Raw genomic sequence first — 25,222 nt, forward strand, 5'->3', positions numbered from 1 at the left:
TCTCTCAACTTTTGCTTATCTGTGAAGGTTTTGCTCTCTCCTTCAAATCTGAATGAGAGCCTTGCTGGGTAAAGGAATCTTGATTGGAGGTTTTTCCTTTCATCACATGAAGCATATCATGCCACTCCCTTCTCGCCTGCAGAGCTTCTGGTGAAAAATATGCCGATAACCTTATTGGGGTACCCTTGTATGTTACTTGTTTCTTTTCCCTAGCTGCTTTCAAGATTTTCTCTTTGTCTTTAATTTTGGTCAGTTTGATTAATATGTGTCTCAGTGTATTCCTCCTTGGGTTTATTTTGTATCGTACTTGTTGAGCTTCCTGGATTTGAGTGAGTGGTTTCTTTCCCATGTTAGGGAAGTTTTCAGCTATTATCTCTTGGAATATTTTTTCTGTCCCCTTCTCTCTCTCTTCTCCTTGTGACACCCCTATAATACGGATGTTGGTGTGTTTCATGTTGTCCCAGAGTTCTCTGAGACTCTCTTCATTTGTTTTCAATCTTTTTTCTGTTCCACATCCATAATTTCCATTAATCTGTCCTCCACCTCACTTATTTGTTGTTCTGCCTCCTGTATTCTGCTGTTAGCTGCTTCTGGTGAATTTTTTATTTTGGTTACTGTATTTTGCATCTCTTGTTTAAGTTTTATATCTTGTATCTCTTTCATCAGTGTTTCCTGTAAGTTATCCATCTTTGCCTCCAGTTTATTTCCAATGTCTTGCATCATCTTCAGCATCAACAATTTAAAGTCTTTTTCCTGGAAGCTAAGAATCTCCTCCTCACTTAGCTTATTTTCTGGGGTTTTTTCTTTCTCCCTCGTCTGAGTTATAGTCCTCTGTCTTTTCATTTTTATAGGTTTTGGTGTGGTGACCTTCTTAAAGATAGAAGAGTTGTAGCCTCTGCCCCCCTGTGGTTGAAGTCAGTATGGGGGCTTGGTGTAGGCTTTCTGATGGGAGGGACTGATGCCTGCCTGGTAGGTGGAGCTGATTCTAATCCCTCTGGTGGGTGGGGCTTAGTCTCTGGATGGGATTAGAGGCGGCTGTGTGCCTGAGGGGTCTTTAGGGAGCCTGTTTACTGAGAGGCGGGGCTGTGATCCCACCTGGATTGTTGTTTGGCCTGGGGCTTCTCAGCAGCTGACTGACAAAGGGTGGGGCCAGATTTTCCCCAAATGGCTACCTCCAGAGAAAGGCAGGCTGCTGAATATTGCTGAGAGCTTTGCCTTCAATGTCCTTCCCTCACAAGCCACATTCACCCCTGTTTTCCCAGGATGTCCTCCAAGAACTGCGGTCAGGTTTGACCCAGATTCCTATGGAGACCTCCCTCTGCCCTGGGACCCAGTGCACGTGAAAGTCCGTGTGCGCCTTTTTTTTTTTTTGTTTTTATTTATTTATTTATTTATTTATTTATTTATTTATTTATTTATTGTCTTTTTTGTTGTTGTTGTTGCTATTTCTTGGGCCGCTCCCGCGGCATATGGAGGTTCCCAGGCTAGGGGTTGAATCGGAGCTGTAGCCACCGGCCTACGCCAGAGCCACAGCAACGCAGGATCCGAGCCGCGTCTGCAACCTACACCACAGCTCACGGCAACGCCGGATCGTTAACCCACTGAGCAAGGGCAGGGACCGAACCCGCAACCTCATGGTTCCTAGTCGGATTCGTTAACCACTGCGCCACGACGGGAACTCCCCGTGTGCGCCTTTTAAGAATGGGGTCTCTCTTTCCCCCAGTCCTGTGGAGCTCCTGTGCACAAGCCCCACTGACCTTCAATGCCAGATGCTCTGGGGCTCTTTCTCCCTGTGCTAGATCCCCACACATGAGAGTTTGATGTGTGGCTCAGAACTCTCACTCCTGTAGGTGAGTCTTTGTGAACCAGTTTTGAGTCTGTGGAGCTTCCCACCCGGGAGGTATGGGGTTGTTTATATCACGAAATCGCCTCTCCTACCTCTTGATGTGGCCTCCTCTTTTTCTTCTGGAGTAGGGTATCTTTTTTTAAGGTTTCTGGTCCATTTGAGTGGAGATTGCTCAGCCTTTGTTGTTTTTAGGAGAGAAGTTGAGCTCCAGTTCTTTTATTCTGCCATCTTAATCCGGAATGGATTTCAATTTGGTTTAGAAAATTTAAGCCTCCCTCAATAAAATGGGCATATTCATGAATTAATGGCTCTGACAGCTCTTATGAAAAAGATTGCAATCAGCTTTGGAGTTGTAGCAGATTTGGAGAACTTGGTGTCTGGGGCAAAGTCTTGTAGAATCAAGGGCGCTTTCAGTGTGTACCTGTGGGGAAGGGGAAATGGGATATGGTTCTGTTGTACGGGGAGGGGGTGTGTGTATGATATTTGCTAGATAGATACATACTTGTCTACGTTGTCCTGGGATGTGAGTAAATGGTCATTTCTTTCCTTCAGCCTCGCGATGCCTGCTGAGCTAGGGGTGATGGGGTGGTGATAATTGACCAGCACTCTGCATGATTAAAAACACTGCTGTTTAAATAACAGATGCAGTATGTTGTAAATAGGTCTGAAGTTGGAGTTCCCATCATGGTGCAGTGGAAGTGAATCGACTAGGAACTACGAGGTTGAGGGTTTGATCCCTGGCCTCACTCAGGATCTGGTGTTGCCGTGAGCTGTGGTGTGCTTCACAGATGAGGCTCGGATCTGGCGTTGCTGTGGCTGTGTTGTAGGCCGGCAGCTGTAGCACCGATTGGACCCCTAGCCTAGGAACCTTCATATGCCATGGGTGTGGCCCTAAAAAGCAAGAAAACAATAAGTCTGAAGTTTCCCCATAAGGTATGATTTCCTCACTTTCTTCAGTTTTGTACCCCGTTACAAATGGATGATAAGGGATATGTCCATATTCCTATTAAAAATGTAACTGAAGGAACTAAAGATGTGTGTGGTCAGATGCACATTGCCCACTGTAGTGGTGGTATGTGCATTTCGGGAATGCTGTCAATCTCAGAAACATTTTAGAACTCCTCTTCCTTTCACAGTTGCTTTCTGTCTTGAAATATATCCTTTTATACTCAGTGGTGGAGCGTAAAATGGGAAGGTTAGGTGTTTGGAAGTAGCCCGAAGTCCTTCAGGGCCACATGCGGTGGATCGGGCAGGTCAGGGATGGGCCGTACCTACTTTTGTACCATTTGCAAGTTGTGACTGCACAGTAATGATACTGCTTTTAATGCTGTGTAGCACCTAAATTTAAAGGTAGCTCCTTCAGAGAAAAAGAGTACTAATAACATGCCAGATAGGCTGTACATCTTTAATCTGTTGTATAGCCCTTGGCGGTGGTTAATTTAAAGGGCAGCATTCATCTTAAATAGAGTTAGGTGGCGTGTCAGTGTGACAAAGAGGTTTTTACACGGAACTTGGAAGAAGGAAATGCCCTGGGCAAGATGTGTCCTGGGAGGTTGGTCTGATTGGACACAGGGAGTGGGGGGTGGAGGGGAGTCTTCAGGTCTGGGAGTAGCTGGATCCCATGGTTTTTAACTGAAAACCCTTCCCTGCACCTCTAGGGCTCATCTGACCCATGTCAGTCCTAATTTGGCTCTTTGGGGCTGGAATGTGAATTAGAGTCCTACTATTTGTACAAATAGGCTGAAGAGCAGAAGAGCAGACCTCGTTCAGAAGGGCCTTAGGGAATGGGAAGTGGTTTGGGAAGCTCAAACAGAGAAAAAGCTGTTGATTGAAGTTGGAATTAGATCATAAGTCATTTGTGTTCTTTTCTATGTCCCTCACTAGTGAGCCCTTGGATGGCAGGGACCCTGGCCCAACAGTCGTTCAGCAGGCACCTGAGTGGCACAGGTCTGGAGGCTTTTCAATACAGATCTTCCTCGACTTAGTGACGGGGTTCCATCCCGAGTTGCAAATATCCTAAGTCGAAAACAAGCTCCAGATCCTGGGGCTGACTGGGAGCTGGAGCTGCCTGCCTCTGTCCTGTGTCAGGAGAGAGGATCGCAGGGCCCCACTGGCCCATGGGAGACCAAACTTGAAAATGCCAAGTGTGGTCGCTACTGAAGGCGTCTCACTTTCACACTGTTAAAAAGTTGAAAAATCAAAAGTTGAGTCATCCTAAAGAAAAACTACAAGTTGACTGAAGCTCAAGATGGTTAAGTGCCAGGGTACTTGGTAAAGAGGTGGAGCTGTCATTTTTAAACTCAGTCTAAGTTCAGAGCCCAGGATGGCTATCTGCCTGGCCCACTGCTAACCAGAACTGGTGTTTAAATATAGGGCCCCACGCTATCTAAGCCTGTGGTTCCCAACTGGAAGAATTCTGCTTCCGGGGGACACTCAGAAACGGTGGAGGCGTGTTTGCTTGTCACAGCTGGGAGACTCCGCTGGCATCAAGTGGTGGTGGTGGGTGTACAGGGTGCTGCACCCTCCACACATGTCCTCAGTCCTTTTCTGTGGTGGTGGTGTTGCTCTTGTTAATAGCCAGCTTAGTGGGTATGAAGTCATATCTCCTTCTGGTTTTGATTTGCATTTCTTTCATGATTAATGATGTTGAGCATCTTTTCATGTACTAATTGGCCATCATATATTTTCTTCAGAGAGATACTTATTCCAGCCTTTACCCATATTTTAATTCGGTTGCTTTTTTGTTGTTGAGTTGTAAAAATTCTTTACTTATTCTGAAGGTGAACCTTATTAGATATGATTTACAGATATCTTCTCACATTCTATAGGTTGTCTTTTCACTTTCTTGATAAGGTCCTTTGATGCAGGAAAAAAAGTTTTAAATTTTGATGAATCTAATTTATCTTATGTTTTGTAGTTATATCTAGGAACCATTAAGACTTTCATGGTTTTAGCCCTTTATGTTTGGGTCTTTGATCCATTTTTAGCTAATTTTTCTATGTATCATGTCTTATACATTGGGTCTTTTGTAGATATAAACACCAACGGTGTGGATCAACACAGAGACTCTGGAATCAGAGTTGTCTCTGCACCATGTGTGGAAGACACTCTGTTCCCATGGAGTGGACTTGGCACCCTTGTCAAAAATCAACTGGCCATGGTTGTTTGGGTTTCTTTCCGGAATCTCCCCTCTATTCCATTGGTCTGTGTGTGTGTCTTCATGCCAGTATCACAGTTTTGATTACTCTAGCTTTTTATAATAAATTTTGGAATCAGGAACTTTGTTCTTCATGTTCATAGTGGCCTCTCACAATTCCGTGTCAATTTGAGGATTGGCTTTCTGTTTCTGTAGGGGAAAAAAAAATCTGTTGGGATTTTGATGGGGATTGCATTGAATCTGTAGATTGCTTTGGGTAGTATTGACATCTTAACAATATCAAGTCTTTGTATCTAGGAACACCAGGTATATTCCTCTTTACTTTGGTAGTTTTAAATTTTTCTGGCAATGTTCTGTAATTTAAATATGCAGATGTTCACCTCCTTGGCTAAATTTATTCCTAGATATTTTATTCTTTTAGATTTATTGTAGTTGAGATTTTAAAAATACCTAGTACATTAAATTTGAGTTCCAAATTGAGTATTATGTTCTAGAAGTTACTATGGAGACATGTTGAGGTTTGAAACTAGGTGGATTAGGGTTTTGAACCTGGATTTGGTGCATTTAAAAATTGTCTGGTAACTGTGGATATATATAATATATATAATCTCTCTGCGTTGCTCTTTAATCATCAGTAAAATACAAGGATAAAGCAAATCTATCTTTAACAGAAGTTACGTAGATCAGAGATAATGTGGAAAGGACTAGCTCCAGAGTGTGACTCAGAGTTAAATAATGCTGGGGTGCTAGTATTGTTTTCTTGTATGGTTTCAGCGTAAACACTGGTTTACCATACAATTTCTCAAGAATGTTTAGCTTATATTACCTTTGTTTGCTTATTTCTTTTCACATCCAGAAGTTTTATGATTAAAGTATGCATTAAAAACTTGAGTATGGGAGTTCCCGTCGTGGCGCAGTGGTTAACGAATCCGACTAGGAACCATGAGGTTGCGGGTTCGATCCCTGGCCTTGCTCAGTGGGTTAACGATCCGGCGTTGCCGTGAGCTGTGATGTAGGCTGCTGACGCGGCTCGGATCCCGCGTTGCTGTGGCTCTGGCGTAGGCTGGTGGCTACAGCTGCGATTCAACCCCTAGCCTGGGAACCTCCATATGCCGCGGGAGCGGCCCAAGAAATAGCAACAACAACAACAACAACAAAAAAAAACAAAAAAAAACTTGAGTATGGCGTTCGCCTTGTGGTGCAGCAGAAACTAATCTGACTAGTGTCTGTGAGGATTCGGGTTTGATCCCTGGCCTCACTCAGTGGGTTAAGACTCTGACGTTGCTGTGAGCTGTGGTGTAGATTGGCAGCTGTAGCTCTGATTCGATCCCTAGCCTAGGACCTCCATATGCCTAGGGTACCTCCCTAAACAAACAAAAAAAAAACTTGAGTAAAATCAAGTTGTTGCAAAGGTTGGTGATTTTTATCCTTAGCCTTACAAAGTATGTTGTGTTCCCATCGTGGTGCAGCAGTTAACGAATCCAACTAGGAACCATGAGGTGGTGGGTTCGATCCCTGGCCTCACTCAGTGGATTAAGGATCTGGCGTTGCTGTGAGCTGTGGTGTAGGTCACAAAGGCGGCTCAGATCCCGAGTTGCTGTGGCTGTGGTGTAGGCCGGTAGCTACAGCTCCAATTGGACCCCTAGCCCGGGAACCTCCATATGCCACAGGTTTGGCCCTAAAAAAAGACAAAACACCAAAATTAATTAATTAATTAAAACAATTTTTTTTTCTTCCGGACTCAAGACACTTTATTTTTGTCTTTTTTTTTTTTTTTTTTTTTTTTTTTTGCCTTTTTTTAGGGCCTTTTTTTAGGATCCGAGCCACATCTGCAACCTACACCACAGCTCACGGCAGCGTTGGATCCTTAACCCACTCAGTGAGGCCGGGGATTGAACCCAAGTCCTTATGGATGCTAATTGGGTTTGTTAACCACTGAGCCACAACGGGAACTCCCAGAAAAATAAATTGTAATAAAACATCACCTGCATTTTTTGTTTCAGTTTTGCTGTGTCCTTAGAAGAGGGGGAACCTTTCTTTTAATGTTGCTGCTTTCAAATGGCTCTGTGATTTCTTGGACCCTGTGTGTGCCCAGATGCAGGGTTTAATTTAGACATATTCCTAGAGTTTAACCTCTCAGTAGCAAAGCTGGCCTGAGGCCTTACCCCCAGTGAAGGGCACAGTTATTCCTGCCGTCTTAGAATCTCCTCCTTCTCTTTGTGTGATGTAAGTGTTGCCACGTGTACATTTGGATACTAATACTACATTCTATATGGAACTTTATGTTGAAGTAGGCAGATTCAGCCTCCTAAAGACAATAAGAATTCTGATCATTTTTGTTTAAATTTCACTGGTTAAATAAAATCTGTTAAGTGACTTAACTGTAGCATTAGAATTACAATCTGTTAACTGACTTAACTCTAAGCACTGTAAAGGTAAGTTCCTTAAGTCATTCTTGTAGCAGTGTGTTTTAGCCATTTTTGCTGTTCGTTTCCTGAAGAACAAATGAACCTGTATACAGGAATATGAAATGCTGTGTACGCTATTGGGGAGGGAAGTCATGTGAACGCAATCAGGTTGAGAAACATGGAAGTTTGAAAAGGAAACAGAAAAAGAAACAGAAACCGGGAGTTCAGGCTGACCACAGAAGCCAGGTGGGGTTTCCAGCCTCCATTGGGAGCCCATTTAAGGCTACATGCTCTCCCTGTCTGTCCTGTGGGGATGGCCCTTAGCAGCACTCAGGGTGATTCTTTGTCAGAATGACCATCCCAGCTGCTCGGGTGGTGTTTTCTTTAAGCCTACTAATATGATAGCAAGCAAATTGTAAGTTAAACACCAACAATATGGTTAAAAGCAGAGGCTCTGGGCAGACCTTGGTTTACATCCTGGCTTCTCTATGTTTAAAGGTGATCTCACTGTTGGTGACAGTTAAGTGTACAGAGGTCATTTGTCAATGTCCTTTGCACACTTGTCTCTTCAAGTCCCAGTGTATTTATCTTTACTTGTATGAATTGTATATATGTGATAGAATTTTTACATTCTCTCCAAGAAACTGCATATCCAAGAGATTATTGCAGAGTTCCTGGCCTCTGAGGACTTAATTATCAGTTTATTATCTAGATGGAAGACGGCAGGAAAGAGAGAACCAGCTAATCACCATTTTTGTTTTCTTTTTTGGCTTTTTTTTTTTTTTTCAGGGCCACACCGGGGGCATATGGAGGTTCCCAGGCTAGGGGTCAAATCAGAGCTACAGCTGCTGGCCTACGCCACAGCCACAGCCAACGCAGGATCCAAGCCATGTCTGCAACCTACATCACAGCTCATGGCAATGCCGGATCCTTAACCCACTAAGCGAGGCCAGGGATCGAACCCACAACCTCATGGTTCCTAGTTGGATTCGTTAACCACTGAGCCACGATGGGAATTCCCAATATTTTTACAATTTAAAAAAATTGTAAGTAATTGTTTGAAAGACATGTAATCACAGCAACGAAATAATTAAAACAACCAACACCAGTTTTTCAAATGGTCCAGAAAATCTCTAGTGAGAAATGTTGTGCAGAACCAGCTGTAGGAGTGGAAAGTCCTTTTAAGAGTTGAGGAATGTGAGTGACTGACCCGGGTCTCTGCAGGATTGCTGATCTCGTAATTTTTAAGTCTTCACCTGTTTTCTCCGATCGTGTTAATGATATTAGCCTGTGCTCACTTCATTTGTTACTTGTCGTGATTTCCATGGGCAAGCTGTAAGCCACCTCACTCTGACCTGAAGTGGAGAAACTCAGCAGGGCCTCACTCAGCTTGTAATATGCCGAGTGCTCCTGCTCCATGTGAGTTTCTAGCAGAGAATTTGTTTATGAAAGATTAAAGCACCACACTTTTAAAATTATTGACCTTTTTTTTTTGAATTTGATAATAATATGACTTAGGTTTCAATAGGAATGCTAGAGCATAAGCAAAATGGGGTGACATAGTCCTCATATATAAAATTGCTTATATGCTTAGGGTGTCACCCTGAGCGTCACTGTGGGTCATTGCAAACGGCTGTCAGGGCAAAATGAGAGAAGAATAAGACAAACATTTAAACAGAAACAGTTGTGATTAACAGGACACACACCCTTAATTGGGTTTAAGCTTTACTCTCTTAATGATCACACACTTGGCTGCTTTAGACAACCCAGTGTTGTCTCTCTGGTCTCAAAATGTTGGAAGTTTGACCTAGAATATTAGTGTCAGAGAGTTAGAGCACAGAGGTTGTTCAGCCCAAACTCCTTAAACTGTGATAAGTACATTGATGATATTCTAGGCCATTTGTACTGTAAATATGGTACATTAATCCTGAAACTTGGTGGAAGAAAACTTTGACCAGTTAACTTTTAATTTATATATTTAAAAATGGACCTTTTAATTTATATATTTAAAAATGGACCTATCAGAGTAGAATGTAAAAGATGTTGAATTTTAAATGTAAAATGTGGGAGTTCCTGTTGTGGCTCAGAAGGTTAAGAACCTGACTAGTATCTGTGAGGACACGGGTTTGATCCCTGGCCTTGCTTAGTGGGTTGGGGATCTGATGTTGCCGTGAGCTGTGGTGTAGGTAGCAGATGAGTCTCTTATCTGGTGCGGCAGTGGCGTAGGCCGGCAGCTGCAGCTCTGATTTGACCCCTAGCCTGGGAACTTCCATATGCCATGGGTCCAGCCCTAAAAAGCAAAAAAAAAAAAAAAGGTAAAATGTACATCTTCAAGAGGATTATTATTATCACTTGAGGCTGGGACTTCTAACCTCAGGAGACATACCTTTCCTGGTTTTTTGGGTTTTTTTTTTTTTTTTTTCCTTTTATAGGTCTGCTGTCGAGGCACATGGAGGTTCCCAGGCTAGGGGTCCAATTGGAGCTGTAGCCACCAGCCTACACCAGAGCCACAGCAATGCCCGCTCCGAGCCGCATCTGTGACCTACACCACAGCTTGCTGGATCGTTAACCCACTGAGCAAGGCCAGGGAACGAACCCGAAACCTCATGGTTCCTAGTTGGATTCTTAACCACTGTGTCACGATGGGAATTCCTGTCTTTTGCCTTTTTTAGGGCTGCACCCAAGGAATATGGAGGTTCCCATGCCAGGGGTCCAATTGGAGCTGTAGCTGCTGGCCTACACCACAGCCACAGCAACGCAGGATCCAAACCGCATCTGCGACCTACACCACAGCTCACAGCAACGCTGGATCCTTAACCCATTGAGCAAGGCCACGGATTGAACCTTCAGCCTTATGGATATTAGGTTCGTTAACCACTGAACCACGACTGGAACTCCAGCCTTTCCTGTTTTTTCACCTCTTTTCCTAGAAAGACCTGTTTGTGTTTGATTATTTATTTATTCACAGCTCAAATGAAATTGTCACTGGCTATGCTGTTAAGAGTTTTGGGGGTTATGTGAGGACATAATGAACATTGGAACTTGAGTAAAATAAACAGCCATTCTCCAATAAGCAGTTAAACTACAGAAGTTTGGAAAACCTCAGAGTGGTACCAGAAAGAACTTTCTCTTGGTTTTGAAGAAAGCATATCAGTCCCTCCCTTTTGGATTGTTTTCATAGGTAAATGTTAATTATAAGTAATTCTAAACATGGGAAGAAATATTTTATATGTGTTAGTGTAGGCTGTGGTCCCTTTATGTGTGGGTCTCTGTCATAAGTGGCCTTGAAAATGCATAAACGGACCTGAGTTAATTCCTTCACTGTAGAATAATTACGGTGAAGAATGAATTCCTTGCAGCTGAGGCTTTAAAAAATATTTTCATCATAATTTTTTACTAACCAAAATCCTTTGGTTTTCTCACCTCCTAATTGGTAATTCACTAGAAATATGTTGCTATTCCGCATTATGACCACTGGGGGGCGTAGATTATTTTCATGTTTTGTTAAAAACAGAATGTAGTATATATTTCTGTTTAACCAGTTTAGCCTAATATCAAATTAGGAAATTTCATGTTAGGAAATTTTAAATTATTACATTTTCTTAAGCCTATTATATCTAGTCTCATACACTTAGGGGATTAGTTGTTGAGAAAAAATAAAGCTATGTATTTTACGAGCATCATTAGCTATGGAAGCTGAACATGATTCTGACTCTCCTGGCCAGTGGATTAATTTTGTGTCCCTAAGCTAGTATTTTTCTTGAAAACTTAAATGTCTTGGAAAAAAAGACTTCAACTTCTACCTGCTTTTTTTTTTAAGATTATTGAAGATACTATGCAAAAATAAAAAGTAGTGTTTCTCAGTGCTCAATCATTTATTCTTATCTTAGCCTGTAGAGAAAAAGTCTGACAATACAGTAGTATTTTTCTTTGAAAAAAATTGCATGGATGATTACAAATTGTTGGTTGTCTGGAAGGTACCACCATTGAAGTGAGGGAGACCTCAGGTCCCAGCCTGGGCTCCAGAGGAAGTTGGAGGTGTGTGCCCTGTGGCAAAATCAGTGTTCGGAAGGTGAACTCAACTCTGTCTGTTCTGTGCTGCATGCTCCTTTTGCAGTCAACATCCTATGAGTCATTGATCCAGGCCACAAGCTGTGGCAGCATCCAGGCTCCTGGGAGGTGGAGGTGCCCTGCCCCACCCCTGCCAGCACCCCTCTCGCCTCAATCTGGTGTCATGAAAAAGCACTGACTGGAAACCAGGTGCCCACTGGTGGGTGGCCTTGGGCTAATTGCCTGACCTCTCTGGGCCTCTGTTTGTCCCCGTTTAGAATGGAGAAGGTTTTTCTCCCCCCACATCTTCATCTCTTCACTGCCCGCCTCCGACTTGGTTTCCTTCTCCTGTTTTCCCCTGGTGTTATTTTCTCATCTATTCCAACTTTGATTTCCTCTTTTCCTTCTCATATTCCCTTGTAGTTTCTCCAGAATTTCTGTCTGGTCACCCCTCATGTCCCTTCTTCCTGACCACCCACTTCTCCTGTTTTCCCCCTGGCAGCTCCATTGTGGGGTTTTCTTACCACCATCTGATGTTGAGGATCCAGGACTGTGGTAGGACGTGGGGGTTTAAATTTTATACATTGTGTGATAGTTAGACTCCCCACATCACTTCTCTTTTGAAGGGGGAATTTGTGTCTGGGTCCTGTGTTGACTTGGATTACAAGCCTGCAGGCCCTTCATGGTGCTATCTATAGGTGGGCGGGGCAGCAGGCAGTGAACGCGCTGAATGTAAGATAAATTTTCCCATTTCTAGTTTTGGTGAAATTTGTTTTCAGTTTTGCCATTAACATTTTTATTATGCATATCTTGATGGTATATTGCTGTAGTAAACATCACCACCACACCCTTATTTACTCATTTGGATATTTTGTCTTTAGTGATGTTTAGGCAGAGAAAGTTTAATAATTTGAACATTATTAAACATATGAGGATCAGCTAGTATATTGATGAATTAACCAAATACATTGATGGAATGATGAAAACTCCTGTCCCCCTCACCTCTCCATTGATGGAACTGTGGCCGAGTGTTCTTTCTTGTTCTCAAGATTGTCTTGGGACCCTAAAGTTGTGCTCCAATAGAAATATAATGGGAGCCACACATGTCATTTAAAATTCTCTAATAACATTAAAAAGTAAAAAAGAAAAGCAGATGAAGTTAATTTTAAAAATAGCTTATTTAACTTAGTATGTGCAAAATATCTTTATTTCAACAAGTAACCTATATAAAAAATTATATGATTTCACATTCTGCTTTCATCTTGTGTGTTTATGCTTACAGCACACTCAGTTGGCACTGGTCACATAGCAAACATAGCCATGTGGGTAATGCAGCACAGACCTAGACACTTGCATAAAATAGTATGTTTTAATTTAAAAATTAATGGACCTTGTCTGTATGTATGTTTTAGGTTTTTAGAAAAATTCTCTTGAAGTTTCTATAAATTGACTTTACTAAGAGCCAGAATGGAAAGACCAGGAATGTTTGAATTTTAGTATTATGTTGTCATACTCGTATTAAAGATGAATTGTTCATTATATTATTACTATTACTATGTGATAGTACCATTATAACATTAATGTAACTAGTGCTGTGTTAACATACAGTAACAAACTGTAATTTGTTCATTATTTACAGAGCTGAGCAGACTAGCTCCCATTCACAGTTGTGAAACTATATTGGGTCATGCCGATAAATAGCACCAAGTAAAACATTTCAGTGATTGAGTTCTATAAAGCATATGTAACCTGGCTGTCTTTGGGAAGCTCATTGATGCTTAGAAAATCTATGTAAACCATTTTCCTTTACATGGCTAATTTATTGACAGTTAAATTCACCATCTATGTAGTTATTTTATTTCTAAAAATGAGGATGTGATTGATTTAGAGAATCATTAACTCAATCCGTGTGCTTGTGATGGAAGCTGCAGTGACGGTCATGTGGCTGGGCAGGACTTGGTACCTATCAGTATAAACACACGGCACAGCCCGTCCCATGCCCCTTATCTCCTTCACAGGGAAGGGGTTGAGGCATTTTGAGCAAATCTTATTGGTAAAGTCATGCATGTATTGCCTTTTTTTTTTTTTTTTTTTTTTTTTAAGAATCATTTCCTTTCAGTTTTAACCATATTACTGTGTCTGCAAACAGTTTGCACTCAGTCTGTCGGCAAAAGGACTTTCTGTTTTAATTACTGAGAAGTGTGCCTTCATGTCTGAAAAAAGGCATGCTGGTGACCTAGTTGAGTTTTAAGATGTTTTACTTAGAAGATGAGAATGAGGAGGGGGAGAAGATTGCTGAAGGTGGTGATCGCGGAAAGGCCCCTGCTGGTATCCTGGTGAGTTGCATCCACCAGCCTGGCCCCCTCCTCCCTCTGGGAAGCGCTGAGAGGAGGGGGTGGACACCCACCAGGGACAAGGCTGCCCCCTTGTTTTTGGAAAATGTAATATATCAGAGTGAATTTTATGAACTTTTAGATGTTGTGTTTATAGAAATCTCTGCCTGCCTGTTCTCCCTCATTCACTTCACACCATCTTTGTACCTTTTTTCTGTTTATTATTTAGCAATAACTTTCTGCCTAGAAGAAAATGAAGCTGCTGCTTTAAACTGAGGATTTTTTTGAAACTAGATTTCACACGAAATGTATCTAGTTTCACATTCTCTTTGCATCTAAGTGTAGTAGTTGAGAAATAAAAACCACTGAAAGGTTTTATGGGTTAATGTTTTTTTTTTTTTCTTCTACCTTTGAGACTTTTTTCGTCTGCCTTCCTCCACCCCCACCTCCAGCCCACCTCTGGTGACCGTAAATCTGATCTTTGCGGGAGCTTGTTTGTTTGTTTTATGATTTTTATTGTCCTAGTTAAATATTTTTGAAAACTAAACTAATATTTAAGAACTGGCATCTTATTCTGATATGTGACAGGGAAGAGTGACTGCCGTCTTTTTTCTCCTGTAATTGCAAACAAAAAAAATTTGCTCTCTTGAAATATGTGGGGAAAATGCTAATTGTCTGATTTTTTTTTTTTTCCTAGAGTTTCCTCTCTTCTTACAAGATATAAAACAAGTCATTAGAAAAGTGTAAGTTTTAGAAGTTAGCATTAAGGAAACAAAATCAGATGAACTAAGGACAATATAATTTTACCTGTGGAACCTTTTTCTTTAAATATAATCTGAAGTAAATGCAGTAGGTGAAGGTACTTTTGAGGAAATTGAGAGTGTACATTTTTGTGAAAACAAGTGTGAAATAAGACCAAAAATTACACACTTTCTAAAATTTGAGGCTCACAATTAGGGTGATTTTAGTTTTAAAATTGTACAAGTTTTTGTCACCTTTCAAAATGTTAAGGATTTGTGTGCTTTTTGCTCTTGGACCTGTTGGTAGAAATGCCTTTGCTGAGGAATCTCTGAAAGTGACTGAACTGGACATCCTTTGACTATGAATGGAAGTCAGGTGCTCTGCAGGGAAGTCATTTGCTTTTGAAAGTTCTGTCTTGATAGTACAGAGTATATGTGTACATGGACTCCTGCACATTTGTGGTTAAGGTCAGGAGGGAAAATGGTGAACATGGCCTAGTCTGAAACTTCTTGTAGTGAGCAGCTCCAGCGCACAACCCGCTCGTCATGGAAAGGCATTCTTGTGCCTCCTGCTGCCTGTGTCTTCTGGAGGAAAGGCAGTGGGTGTTGCGGCTGCATTTTATGAGGTTTCTGTTTATGTTAATATTAGAACATTAAAGTCCCATGGGTCACCTCCCGGCCCTAAGAGAAACGTCCAGGACACGGGACTTGATATCTGCTTAATGAGCTGTACTGATCGTGCAGGAGTTAGACTTTATAACCTGGGTGTGTGTGGCCAGGGTGAGGGGCGAGATACTCTCAGAGTCCAGGCCCTCGGTGACCCTGCTGCTCCCTCCAGGTCAGGTCAGGTGCTGTCCGAGCCCACCTCTAGGTGAAGGTGAAAGTCTCCATCATAAAGGAGGTGGTTTTAGGTGTTTGGAATGTAAATGTATAAATCTCATAATTTAAAAAACCACGAAGAAACTTCTGTGCTTTGTTAGAAATTGGGAATTTCTTTGAAAATCCCATATCTGTAGTAATTCCTTTATTTGATAAGGAAAAGGCCAAGTCATTTAATAGTCAGATAACCTTGAAGTTCCAAAAAAATGCTGGCCTTATTTTCCCCAACTTATTTGATTGCATTTTTTAAAAATTAGGGCAGAAGATAACTACAGAAATTCTTAGCCAAATTTTGTAACCCTAAGACATGCTTCTAGAACGGAGTCCTTCTGAGGATTGGAGCTGTAAGGGGCTCTGGAGGGCTCCTGGTTGTTCTTCCTGCCACACAGTGGGAGATCCCCACACAGCTTACAGACCTGTTCACAGGGCTGATGGGGCTGCTCCACCCTTGCTCCTCTGCGCTCTTGTTCAGAGTGCCTGGTTGAGTCCAGAAAGCTCCCATCTTTATATTATTTACAGAAAGAGGTAACATAAACAACTAGTAATATAAATAGGGGAAAGACAGCAAATCACCCTCCAGGCGGGGCTTGTAGCCGGTTGAGTGCTTTATGCTGAGTTGGGAATGGTCCAGAACCAAAACTTGCCTTCAGCATGAACACTGGTCACAAAACTAATTGAATATTTAGTTGTACCGAATTTCATGTCCCACAGAAATGTGGTGATGTTACTCGTTAGGCAGTTTGGGGAATACATTCTTCAGGAGTCTTTGTTTTCCAAACTTGATTGCCTCTTAATCCTGATGCTCCAGATGAGCTCAGGAATTCGGGCAGGGTAGTTGAGCGTCTGTTGCCAGAAGATGGCCAGGCTGTTTGAAAATAATTTGTTATCCATTTTGTATTTACGCCCCATCTCTTTTCAGAAAGGAAAGACCTAGAGGTGGCTCCCAGTTAAAACACACACAGGCACACTGCTTCATGGTACTGTGGCATGTGCAGCTGAGCTGCTGATTTAAAGAAAGCAAAATTCTCTTCATTCAGCAAATATTTATTGTGCCACACTGAATCCACTAGGTGCTCATGAATTGTTTTGTTTGTATTTACTAATATGTCTGAATTATTTGCTGGTCTGGTTTGAGTAACTCAGCTGGACACATTGCCACCAGATGGCTATATGGGTACCTTGTTTGGTTTGCCCGGATGCTTGGTCCTGATTGTGTACCGGGTTAGCTGGGCAGTTTTGCCATTGACCTGGGTGAGCCCAGTCCTGTAGGTCTGATCCAGGGGCTGCTCAGTCAGTTTTGTGCATGGGAAAAACAGGTCAGCCCATCACTGGGTCTTTACTGGAGTTGGTCCAGTCCGGGAAAAAGTCCAGCAATTGGACACAATGCTCTGAGAGGATCTGTATAGAAACCTTACCTCTCGGAGTTCCCGTCGTGGCACAATGGTTAACGAATCCGACTAGGAACCATAAGGGTTCGGGTTCGATCCCTGCCCTTGCTCAGTGGGTTAACGATCCGGCGTTGCCGTGAGCTGTGGTGTAAGTCGCAGACTCGGCTCGGATCTTGCACTACTGTGGCTCTGGTGTAGGCCGGCAGCTACAGCTCTGATTAGACCCCTAGCCTGGGAACCTCCATATGCCGTGGGAGCGGCCCAAGAAATGGCAAAAAGACAAAAAAAAAAAAAAGAAAAAAAAGAAACCTTACCTCTCTTAGCAAAATGCTTGTCTTTTTATATAATTTGTGTTTTATAGTCATATCTTAGGTTTTAAGTATTCAAAACCAGCTCAGTTCTACTAAAGGAAAAAACTAGATGATCAATTCTAGAGTAAGTTTTATGTGTGTTATCTAGTTATGTGTATTATCTAGTTGAGCAGAAAAAAAATTGTTACTTTTACTGTTACGCTGCTTGTTTATATAAGTAAAATAATTTTGTCTCTTCTTCAAAACCTGTTGCATTACCTAGAAACATTGTCTCAGCTCTCTCACTTTCCTTTATTTAGGGACGGTATTTTTCAGTGAGTGGAAATAACATGGTGGTCTTGTTTTGCTGGAATATTGTTGTTTTTTTGTCTTTTTTGTTTGGTCTTTTGAGGGCTGCACCCTCGGCATATGGAAGTTCCCAGACAAGGGGTCAAATCAGAGCTACAGTTGCCGGCCTACACCACAGCCACAGCAACACCAGATCCGAGCCGAGTCTGTGACCTACACCATAGCTCACGGCAACGCTGGATCCTTAACCCACTGCACGAGGCCAGGGATCAAACCCTCAACCTCATGGTTCCTAGTTGGATTTGTTTCCGCTGAGCCATGACAGGAACTCCGTGGAATGTCGTTTTAACTCTGTGATGGAATCATGCCTAGAGCTGTATGTGCCCTCGGTGCGCCGTCTCAGCCTTAGCCCGTGTCTGGCTAGGAAAGACCTTCATCAGAAATGAGCCCAGGGAGTTCCCATCGTGGCGCAGTGGTTAACGAATCCGACTAGGAACCATGAGGTTGCGGGTTCGGTCCCTGCCCTTGCTCAGTGGGTTAACGATCCAGCCTTGCCATGAGCTGTGGTGTAGGTCACAGATGAGGCTCAGATCCCGCATTGCTGTGGCTCTGGCATAGGCTGGCAGCTACAGCTCCGATTCAACCCCTAGCCTGGGAACCTCCATATGCCGCGGGAGCGGCCCAAGAAATAGCAACAACAACAACGACAAAAGACAAAAAAAAAAAAAAAGAAATGAGCCCAAAGTGACTAGGAAAGCCGAAGGGGAGCCACGTTATCTCCAGAATGTCACTCGCTCTCTGAGATGTATCTGAACTCCACTTGACCTGCAGGTGGAGAGGCTGTCTTCAGTCGGGTCAAGGGGCAGTGCCCGAGATTATGAGAGTCCTTAGTCATCTTTCTTTTATGTTCTAACAAAGCATGAAGTCATATCCATGATAGATGGATATTGAGTCAGAAGATTGAAATTACATTGGAAAAGGACTTCCCTCAGGGGCAGCGAGGCAGGTCAGGCACAACCTTCAGCCCTTCACTGTCCGGCCTGAGGTTTGGGATCACTTGTGCTTGTTATCTGGATGGTCTGGCCATTGGGATTGCCAGGTTCACTGGTCACTGGAACCCCTTCTGTGTGTAGAACACAGATTTCCCAGACAGGCTGGGTCAGAATTAAAGGGGGCGGTGGAGCCCAGGAATGGCTTATTCAGATTTTATCTGCTAAAGCCCAGAGTTGCATTTAGTTATCACATCTGTGTTCTTCCTTTCGTGACCTTGACACTTGAGATGAGTGTGGGTCAGTTCTTCTATGGAGCTCCCCTCACTTTCAGTTTATCTGATGGTGTCTGCTGTCTCCTAAGTAGACGGAGGCCCTGCGGTTTTGGCTCTTTTCATCCTGTGGGGTCCCTAATGTTGCTGTGTCTTACTAGTTTCCTGCCTTTGCTAATGTGGCCACTGCCAGGTTCTCTGCTGTGAAGTTACTGTTTCCTGTGGTGATGAGTGTATATCTTGGGGAAGATAATTTGAGTATCTGCAGACACCTTGTTTCTCTTCAGATTTGGTCCTCTGTTTTTAGCATCCACTGTCTGCAGCAGGCACTGTGGGTTCTCATAGTGGTCCTCTATCCCACTCATCCTTCATTTCTTAATTGGAATTCACCTTGAAGAGAAATCTGCTCCGGAGGTCCTGTTGTGGCTCTGTGGTTAACAAACCCGGCTAGTATCCACGAGGACGCATGTTCGATCCCTGGCCTTGCTCAGTAGGTTAAGGAACTTGGCATTGCTGTGAGCTGTGGTGTAGGTTGCAGATGTGGCTTGGGTTCCATGTTGCTGTGGCTGTGGTGTAGGCCAGTGGCTACAGCTCCAATTCGACCCCTAGCCTGGGAACCTCCATGTGCCACGGGTGCTGCCCTAAAATGCAAAAAAAAAAAAAAAAGAGAAATCTGCCCCTTCTCCCTACATAGGTTTTAGTTTATATCAGTGTAGGTTATAATTATTTTTGCCTCAAATTGTTCTAGCTTTAGCTGTTGGGCACTTTAACGTTGGCTTCTGTGTTCCTTTAACATGCCCCTCATCTCTTGATTTCAAGCATAGGATTCCTACTTTCTGCGCCAACGTCATCTGTCCATGGAGACTTCTGATGCCTGTCCAGCACCACAGGGTTTGCTCTAGCCTTTCTTCCAGGAAATTGTGTTTTAGGGCTTCCCAGGTGTTTATGATTATTCACTTGGGGACAAGAATCTGTCAGGTGCCTTGTGGACTCAGAGGCTCTCGTGGTTTTGAGTAGCCCCATTGGTGAACAGGTCTCCAGCTTGGGAAATCATCATTTCCTTTTTTTTTTTTTTTGTCATTTTTGGCCACCCTGCAGCACATGGAGCTTCCAGACCAAGGATCAGATTAGAGCCCCAGTTGTGACCTAAGCCGCAGCTGCTGCAACACTGGGTCCCTAACCCACTGTGTCAAGCCAGGGATCGAACCCATGTCACAGGAACTCCCATTTTCTATTTTTAACCGAGTTGTCACTTCTTCACTGGAAAGAAATTTTTGTTGTGCTCCTAGCCCTGGTACCTAAAGTATCTCAACCTCCTAGGAGGAAAAGCCCCCAGTCTTTCTGTAGCGGAGTAGAAACCCATTGAGCTTCACAGCCAGCATTGTTACAAACTTTGTCAGAGAAATGAGCACCCTTGAGGGAATGTCTAGAGGTTGAGTACACAGCATGGTCCCATGTGTATTAATAGACACAATCCATGCAAACAAATGACAAAAAGTTGCCCTCAGTTTCAGTAAGACCAGATTGATCTTAATTCTTCATTTTCTTTTTGATAAGGCAGTCTGCATCCTTTTTCTAAAGAGTAGCCTGGGAAATGATATAAAATTGGGTTGTGATGATTGTTGTATAGCTATAAATGTAATAAAATGCATTGAGTTAAAAAAAATAAAAGCATAGCCTGCCTTCTAAAGCAGGTATTTACTCTGTCAGACTTCTTGAGGATAAACCCTTCATCCCTGGGTTGTTGATGATGTTTGGATGGTGAACTTTAGGCCTCCACATGCCTGTTTGGTTAGTAGCTGTGAAGTTATTTAGAGCAGTTACAGTGCTTTAGATCCTGCTGGGATCCTTCGTCTGGCTTCTTCTCCCCTGAACTTAACCAGGCACCATGTGATGCAAGTTGAGAGACTTTCAAACCAGGGAATTGACACATTGGGACAAATGTAAAATTTGAACTTAATAATTTGAAATTTATCTGTGATATTAACTAAGGTTCTTTGAACTTAATAATTTGAAATTTATCTGTGATATTAACTAAGGTTCTTTGGGGGCCTGAGAGGAAGATGAATTAAGTTTAACCTGTCTTTTTCTAGACTGACAAACTCTATGAATATTTTTATTTATTCCCATCTCACAGATGTACTGTAAACTGCAAAATAGTCATGATGTCAGTTCCTGACTTCTAGGTCTGTGAGTAAATGGAAAGAACTTCTAGTAAAGTTGGATGTTTCAAAGGAAATTGCATCCTACCAGTATCTGCATTAGAGTGACAGCCATCACGGAAAACACCCGGTATGGTTTCCATAGAGACCTGCTAAGATTGTGTGCCTTTCATATGTGAACGTGAGACAATCTGATTTCCTGTTTTATTTTAGAGTTCCTTATAGTTATCGATCCTCACCACCAAAATAGGTTAGCCACAGAGCTCTTGATCCTGGAAAGATTAGGATGAGAACATGTTCCTTAAAGCATGTATTTGTTATCATAATGTAAACATATCTTTAAAGCTACTCAAAATAAAAAGCTTTAACTTTTTCATGTGGGGTAGAGGCAGCAGAATCGTGGCCTTGTAAAAGCTATTATGAAATTCGTCAAAGTTATATCAATGTACCACCAGTGTTTTTAGGAGCTTGTGGTCTCGAGATATGATAAAAGGAGCCTGGGCATTTAAGGTGAGCTTTTGTCTGTGCTTGTCATTGTGTGATGGTTTGACTCCCGGTGTGTTGCTTATTTTCTCTGAGCCCCACTGCTCTTGCTGGTACAGTGCGTGTGACGTTTACTTCACCTGAGGGTTCATTGAGGTGATGTGTGTGGCATGACATTGAAGGGACACATGTTAGCACCCTCTCTTCTTTCCCCCATCACCTCCCCATGGCTAACCCTAGGAAGGACACTGAGTATAGCATCTGAGGTGTAGTGAATGTTAGTGGGTGAGTAAATGAAGAGTTTGGATTTTTACCATTGTAACTGAATCTATTTTAAGCAACTTGCACATATGAAAACCTACTCTCATAAAAAAGTTAAATTATTACCACTTTGTAAAATAACCTAAAGAGGGATTTATTTTAAGAGTAAACTCCCTGGAGTGCACTGAAGATAACTATAAAACAGTCTTCCTCCTAAGTGTTTACCTAAATGAAATGAAATTATGTTCACATAAAAGCCTGTGTACAGATTTTTTAGTAGTTTTATTTGTAGTTTCCCCAAGCTGGAAACAACCCAGATGTCTGTCAGCTGGTGGGAGGATAAACATACTTTGGGACATCGGTACAATGGGATACTGCTTCCAATCTCCAGGGGGACGGACAGCTGATACCTGCCAAAATGTGTTTGATCTCGAACACATGACACTAGGAGAAAGAAGCCGTATTCCAAAGGGTACATACTCAGTGGCTTCACTGATAAGACATTCTGGAAAAGGCAAGATTACAGGGACAGAAAACAGATCAGTGGTTGCCTAGGGGTCGGGGAAGAGGATAGACTACAAAAGGGCACAGGGGCATTTCTAGTTCTGTGTCTTGATTATAATGATTGTTACGTGGTTGCATGGTTAAAACTGCACACTACAAAAGGTTTAATTTTACTCCATGTAAAGTACACCTTATTTTTTAATCTATTTTGAATAGTTCAAGGTACAGGTATTTGAAATCTTGGAGTTGCATTTCATAGCAAAGTTGGCATGAACATTTAGCTGGTTTTTATTTGCTGATAAGTATAACCATTACATAAAGGTTGACTAATATCTTTCATGATTAAGTATAATCAGAATCTTAAGCTCATTATATTTCTCCATGATTTTACTTGTATGTTTCTGTCCAGTCTTTGACCAGGTTAAATGTTCCCTGAAACATTACACTCTGTCACTTCAAGTACAAGTAGTTTGGAACTGGGCATATTTTAGCCTTGACAGGAAACAATAAGAACTAAATTGCCAGAAGGCTGCGTTACTCTGCAGTTTGGGAATTGAAGGGAAGATCAGTGAGGAGAAATGCAGGACATTTGGGGTCAGGGGGCCACGAGAGTTTGGGATGGATTTGGTCAGGGAAGCAGTGGGAGGTTGAGGAAAGCCTCCCATCCCTAGTGTGCCACCTGCCACACACTTTATAATGTGAGTGAAAGCTGAAGGTGGGTGTGAAGCTGAGCTCCAGATCCTTGCTCCGGTCCAGCCGCTGAAGATAACGGATGTCCAGGTAGATAAGGAATGTGCAGGTACATTGCTGAGCCTCAGGAAGATGGAACTGAGGGCTGGGCCTTATGATGTTGGACGTTTTCCTGGAAGCCGACTGGCTGGAGGAAAACGCTGACCTCAGTGTGTTCTTTCACTTGTAATCGCCTCGCTGCCCTGACTTCCCCTCGCACCCTCCCACCGGCTCTGCTCCTGCCCATGCGGGCTGCTTGGGGGCCCTTTGTTCTCATGGGGTTATTTTTAGATTTACGGTTGGAGGTGGGTGTCATTTCTCAGCTGTCACTCACATAGACTAGATTTTTGCAGGGTTTTTTGTGAGCTTTTCACCAGCCTCTGGAGAAAAGCATTGATTTCTGAATAACTGAGCATTGCCTTTGGGACCTTGGGTTGGCCTCCACTGTTGGCATTTAAAATAATATATGCATATATATGGTATGTATATATATATGTATATGTACACATTACATACACATACATTTAAAAATGCATACATACACAGAGTCTGTTCATTCACCTTCTTGCTTTGTCTCTTTTTGGCCACATCCACAGTACGTGGAAGTTCCAAGATCAAACCCTCACCACAGCAGCAACCTGAAACACAGCAGTGACACTACCAGATCCTTACTCTGCTGTGCCACTAGGGAACTCCCTTGACTTCTCTCTAGTCCAGGTTACAATACAGAGCGTGGCGTGTGTTTCTCCTTCTGATTCTGTTCACCAGACCTTGCATTCACTCATTCATTGCTCCATCCATTCACTGATCCAGAAATATTACTTAAGGACCTCCTCTCGAGGCATCGAGCCAGGCTCTGGGGGTGATGGTGAGTCAACAGCACTTCTTTCTCAGTCAGAACCTAGTCTGGAGGTGGGAAGGGTGGAGAAGGATGCCTGGACACACGGCCACACAGCCAGGTGCCCCTCTTTGCTGGATCTCATGCCTCCTCGCCCATCTCTTTCCAACCTTATTTTCCATCGTGCCCTGAGTGTTCATAGTCTGTTGTGGACAGAATTTTATTTATTCCCATCTCCTCATCAGGAAGCCCATCACATTCTTTTTTCTTTTTCTTTTTTTTTTGTCATCACATTCTTCTCAACTGCAGCCAGAGTGGTTGATGGATTGGAAAGAAAACTGGTGTTGGATTTTGAAGGGTTGTCTTGAAAATTATTGGGCCAGTGACTGGGGTGGAGAGTGGGAAATTGATGGTTTTGAAGATGAAATAGGTGGCACTTCCTTTAGTTGTATCTATGGAAAAGCTGAAGCAATAGTTGGTAAGACTTAGGCCACCACCCAGGAAAGAACATGTGTTGCTGTGGTAGCAGGGTGTCTTCCCCTTTTTGAACTTTCTCAGTCCGAGATAATTGTTCACCTTCTTTGCAGATAGTGTGGTGAAATCATGGAGAAGTGAGCCCAGTGAGCAGAAATCTGTGCTTCCAAACTTCCTTAAAGAAAATATGTGGCATATTCAATATCTGAATTTATGAACTGACGAGCCCTGACTGCTGAACTTAAGGCAAGCCTTGGGAGTTCCCATTGCGGCTCAGTGGTAACGAACCCAGCTAGTGTCTGTGAGGACGCAGGTTCAATCCCTAGCCTTGCTCAGTGAATTAAGGATCCGGCATTGCTGCAAACTGTGGCATAGGTTGCAGATGTGGCTTGGATCCCACATTGCTGTGGCTGTGGTGTAGGCTGGCAGCTGCAGCTCCAATTTGACCCTTAGCCTGGGAACTTCCATATGCTGTGGGTGTGGCCCAAAACACACACACACACACACACACACACACACACACAGCCTAGGTTGTTCAGTAGAAGGCTTTCACTGGGTTACATTTAGGATATTTTCTTGTGACTTTTCCCTGGGTGGCTCTGGAGGGAGGGTGGTAGAGGCTCAGGGTGGCTTTATCAAGTCAGAATCAGTACCAGCCATATGTGTTTAAGTCCTTTGTTGGCGGCATGAGAGATGAACTCCAAGCAAGTCAAGCGAACAAACCTCTGACCAGTTCTCATTCAGAGAGATGACTGGAGCAAGAACTAGGCCACTGGGTATCTCAGTGTCGTGAGCCAGTGGGCCTCCCAGGTTACCACCCAGGTGTCCGTTCCCCGCCCCCGCTTGGGCTTGCCATATGCACTTCACATGTCAAGGCAATTTGGGTCAGACGTCTCCCCACCCCTCAGCCAGCTGATGCCAAGGCCCGGTCCCTGTTACAGAGATGAGCGATGAAGTCATTGTGATCCAGGAGCGCTGTTTTATTATCTTCTGAGCATACAACTCATCATCATGTATCTGTCATATTCCGCAACAGGAATGTTGTTCAGAAAATTTTCTTATGTATCCTGAAGGTTGATGTTGAATAGTGTACTGAGCTATAATCAGGGA

At 42.9% G+C, this 25,222-nt stretch overlaps 1 protein-coding gene and 1 long non-coding RNA gene across 21 annotated transcripts in view; one reads left to right on the top strand and one right to left on the bottom strand.

Annotated features, from left to right (window-relative positions):
• LPIN2 (lipin 2) overlaps positions 1–25,222 on the top strand; it is a 102,425-nt gene that overhangs the window by 27,141 nt on the left and 50,062 nt on the right. For 6 of the 20 annotated variants that reach the window (XM_084958103.1, XM_084958098.1, XM_084958102.1 and 3 more), the window contains exon 2: positions 20,799–20,953. The exons of 3 other annotated variants lie outside the window; for them this stretch is intronic. Coding sequence is in view for 1 of the 17 variants with exons in the window: in XM_021093238.2 (XP_020948897.1) it covers positions 13,714–13,797 (84 nt within the window). In the remaining 16 variants the exon portion in view is untranslated. Of the gene's footprint in view, positions 1–13,590; positions 13,798–14,489; positions 14,538–20,798; positions 20,954–23,568; positions 23,669–24,225; positions 24,359–25,222 lie in introns of those variants that run through there. 11 more of the 20 variants (XM_084958091.1, XM_084958094.1, XM_084958095.1 and 8 more) reach the window with 9 other exon arrangements.
• Positions 3,235–7,219, bottom strand: LOC146402744 (uncharacterized). Its single transcript, XR_014807697.1, has 2 exons — positions 6,989–7,219; positions 3,235–5,192 (listed from the first exon to the last, which is right to left on the bottom strand). It is a non-coding gene; the product is annotated as an uncharacterized LOC146402744 (long non-coding RNA).

This window comes from Sus scrofa, chromosome 6 (genome assembly GCF_054392235.1).
Source record: "Sus scrofa isolate SSC_HxYL_T2T_F1_AM1 chromosome 6, Sscrofa_HxYL_maternal_Yorkshire_Landrace_v2.0, whole genome shotgun sequence".
NCBI classification, from domain to species: Eukaryota; Metazoa; Chordata; class Mammalia; order Artiodactyla; family Suidae; genus Sus; species Sus scrofa.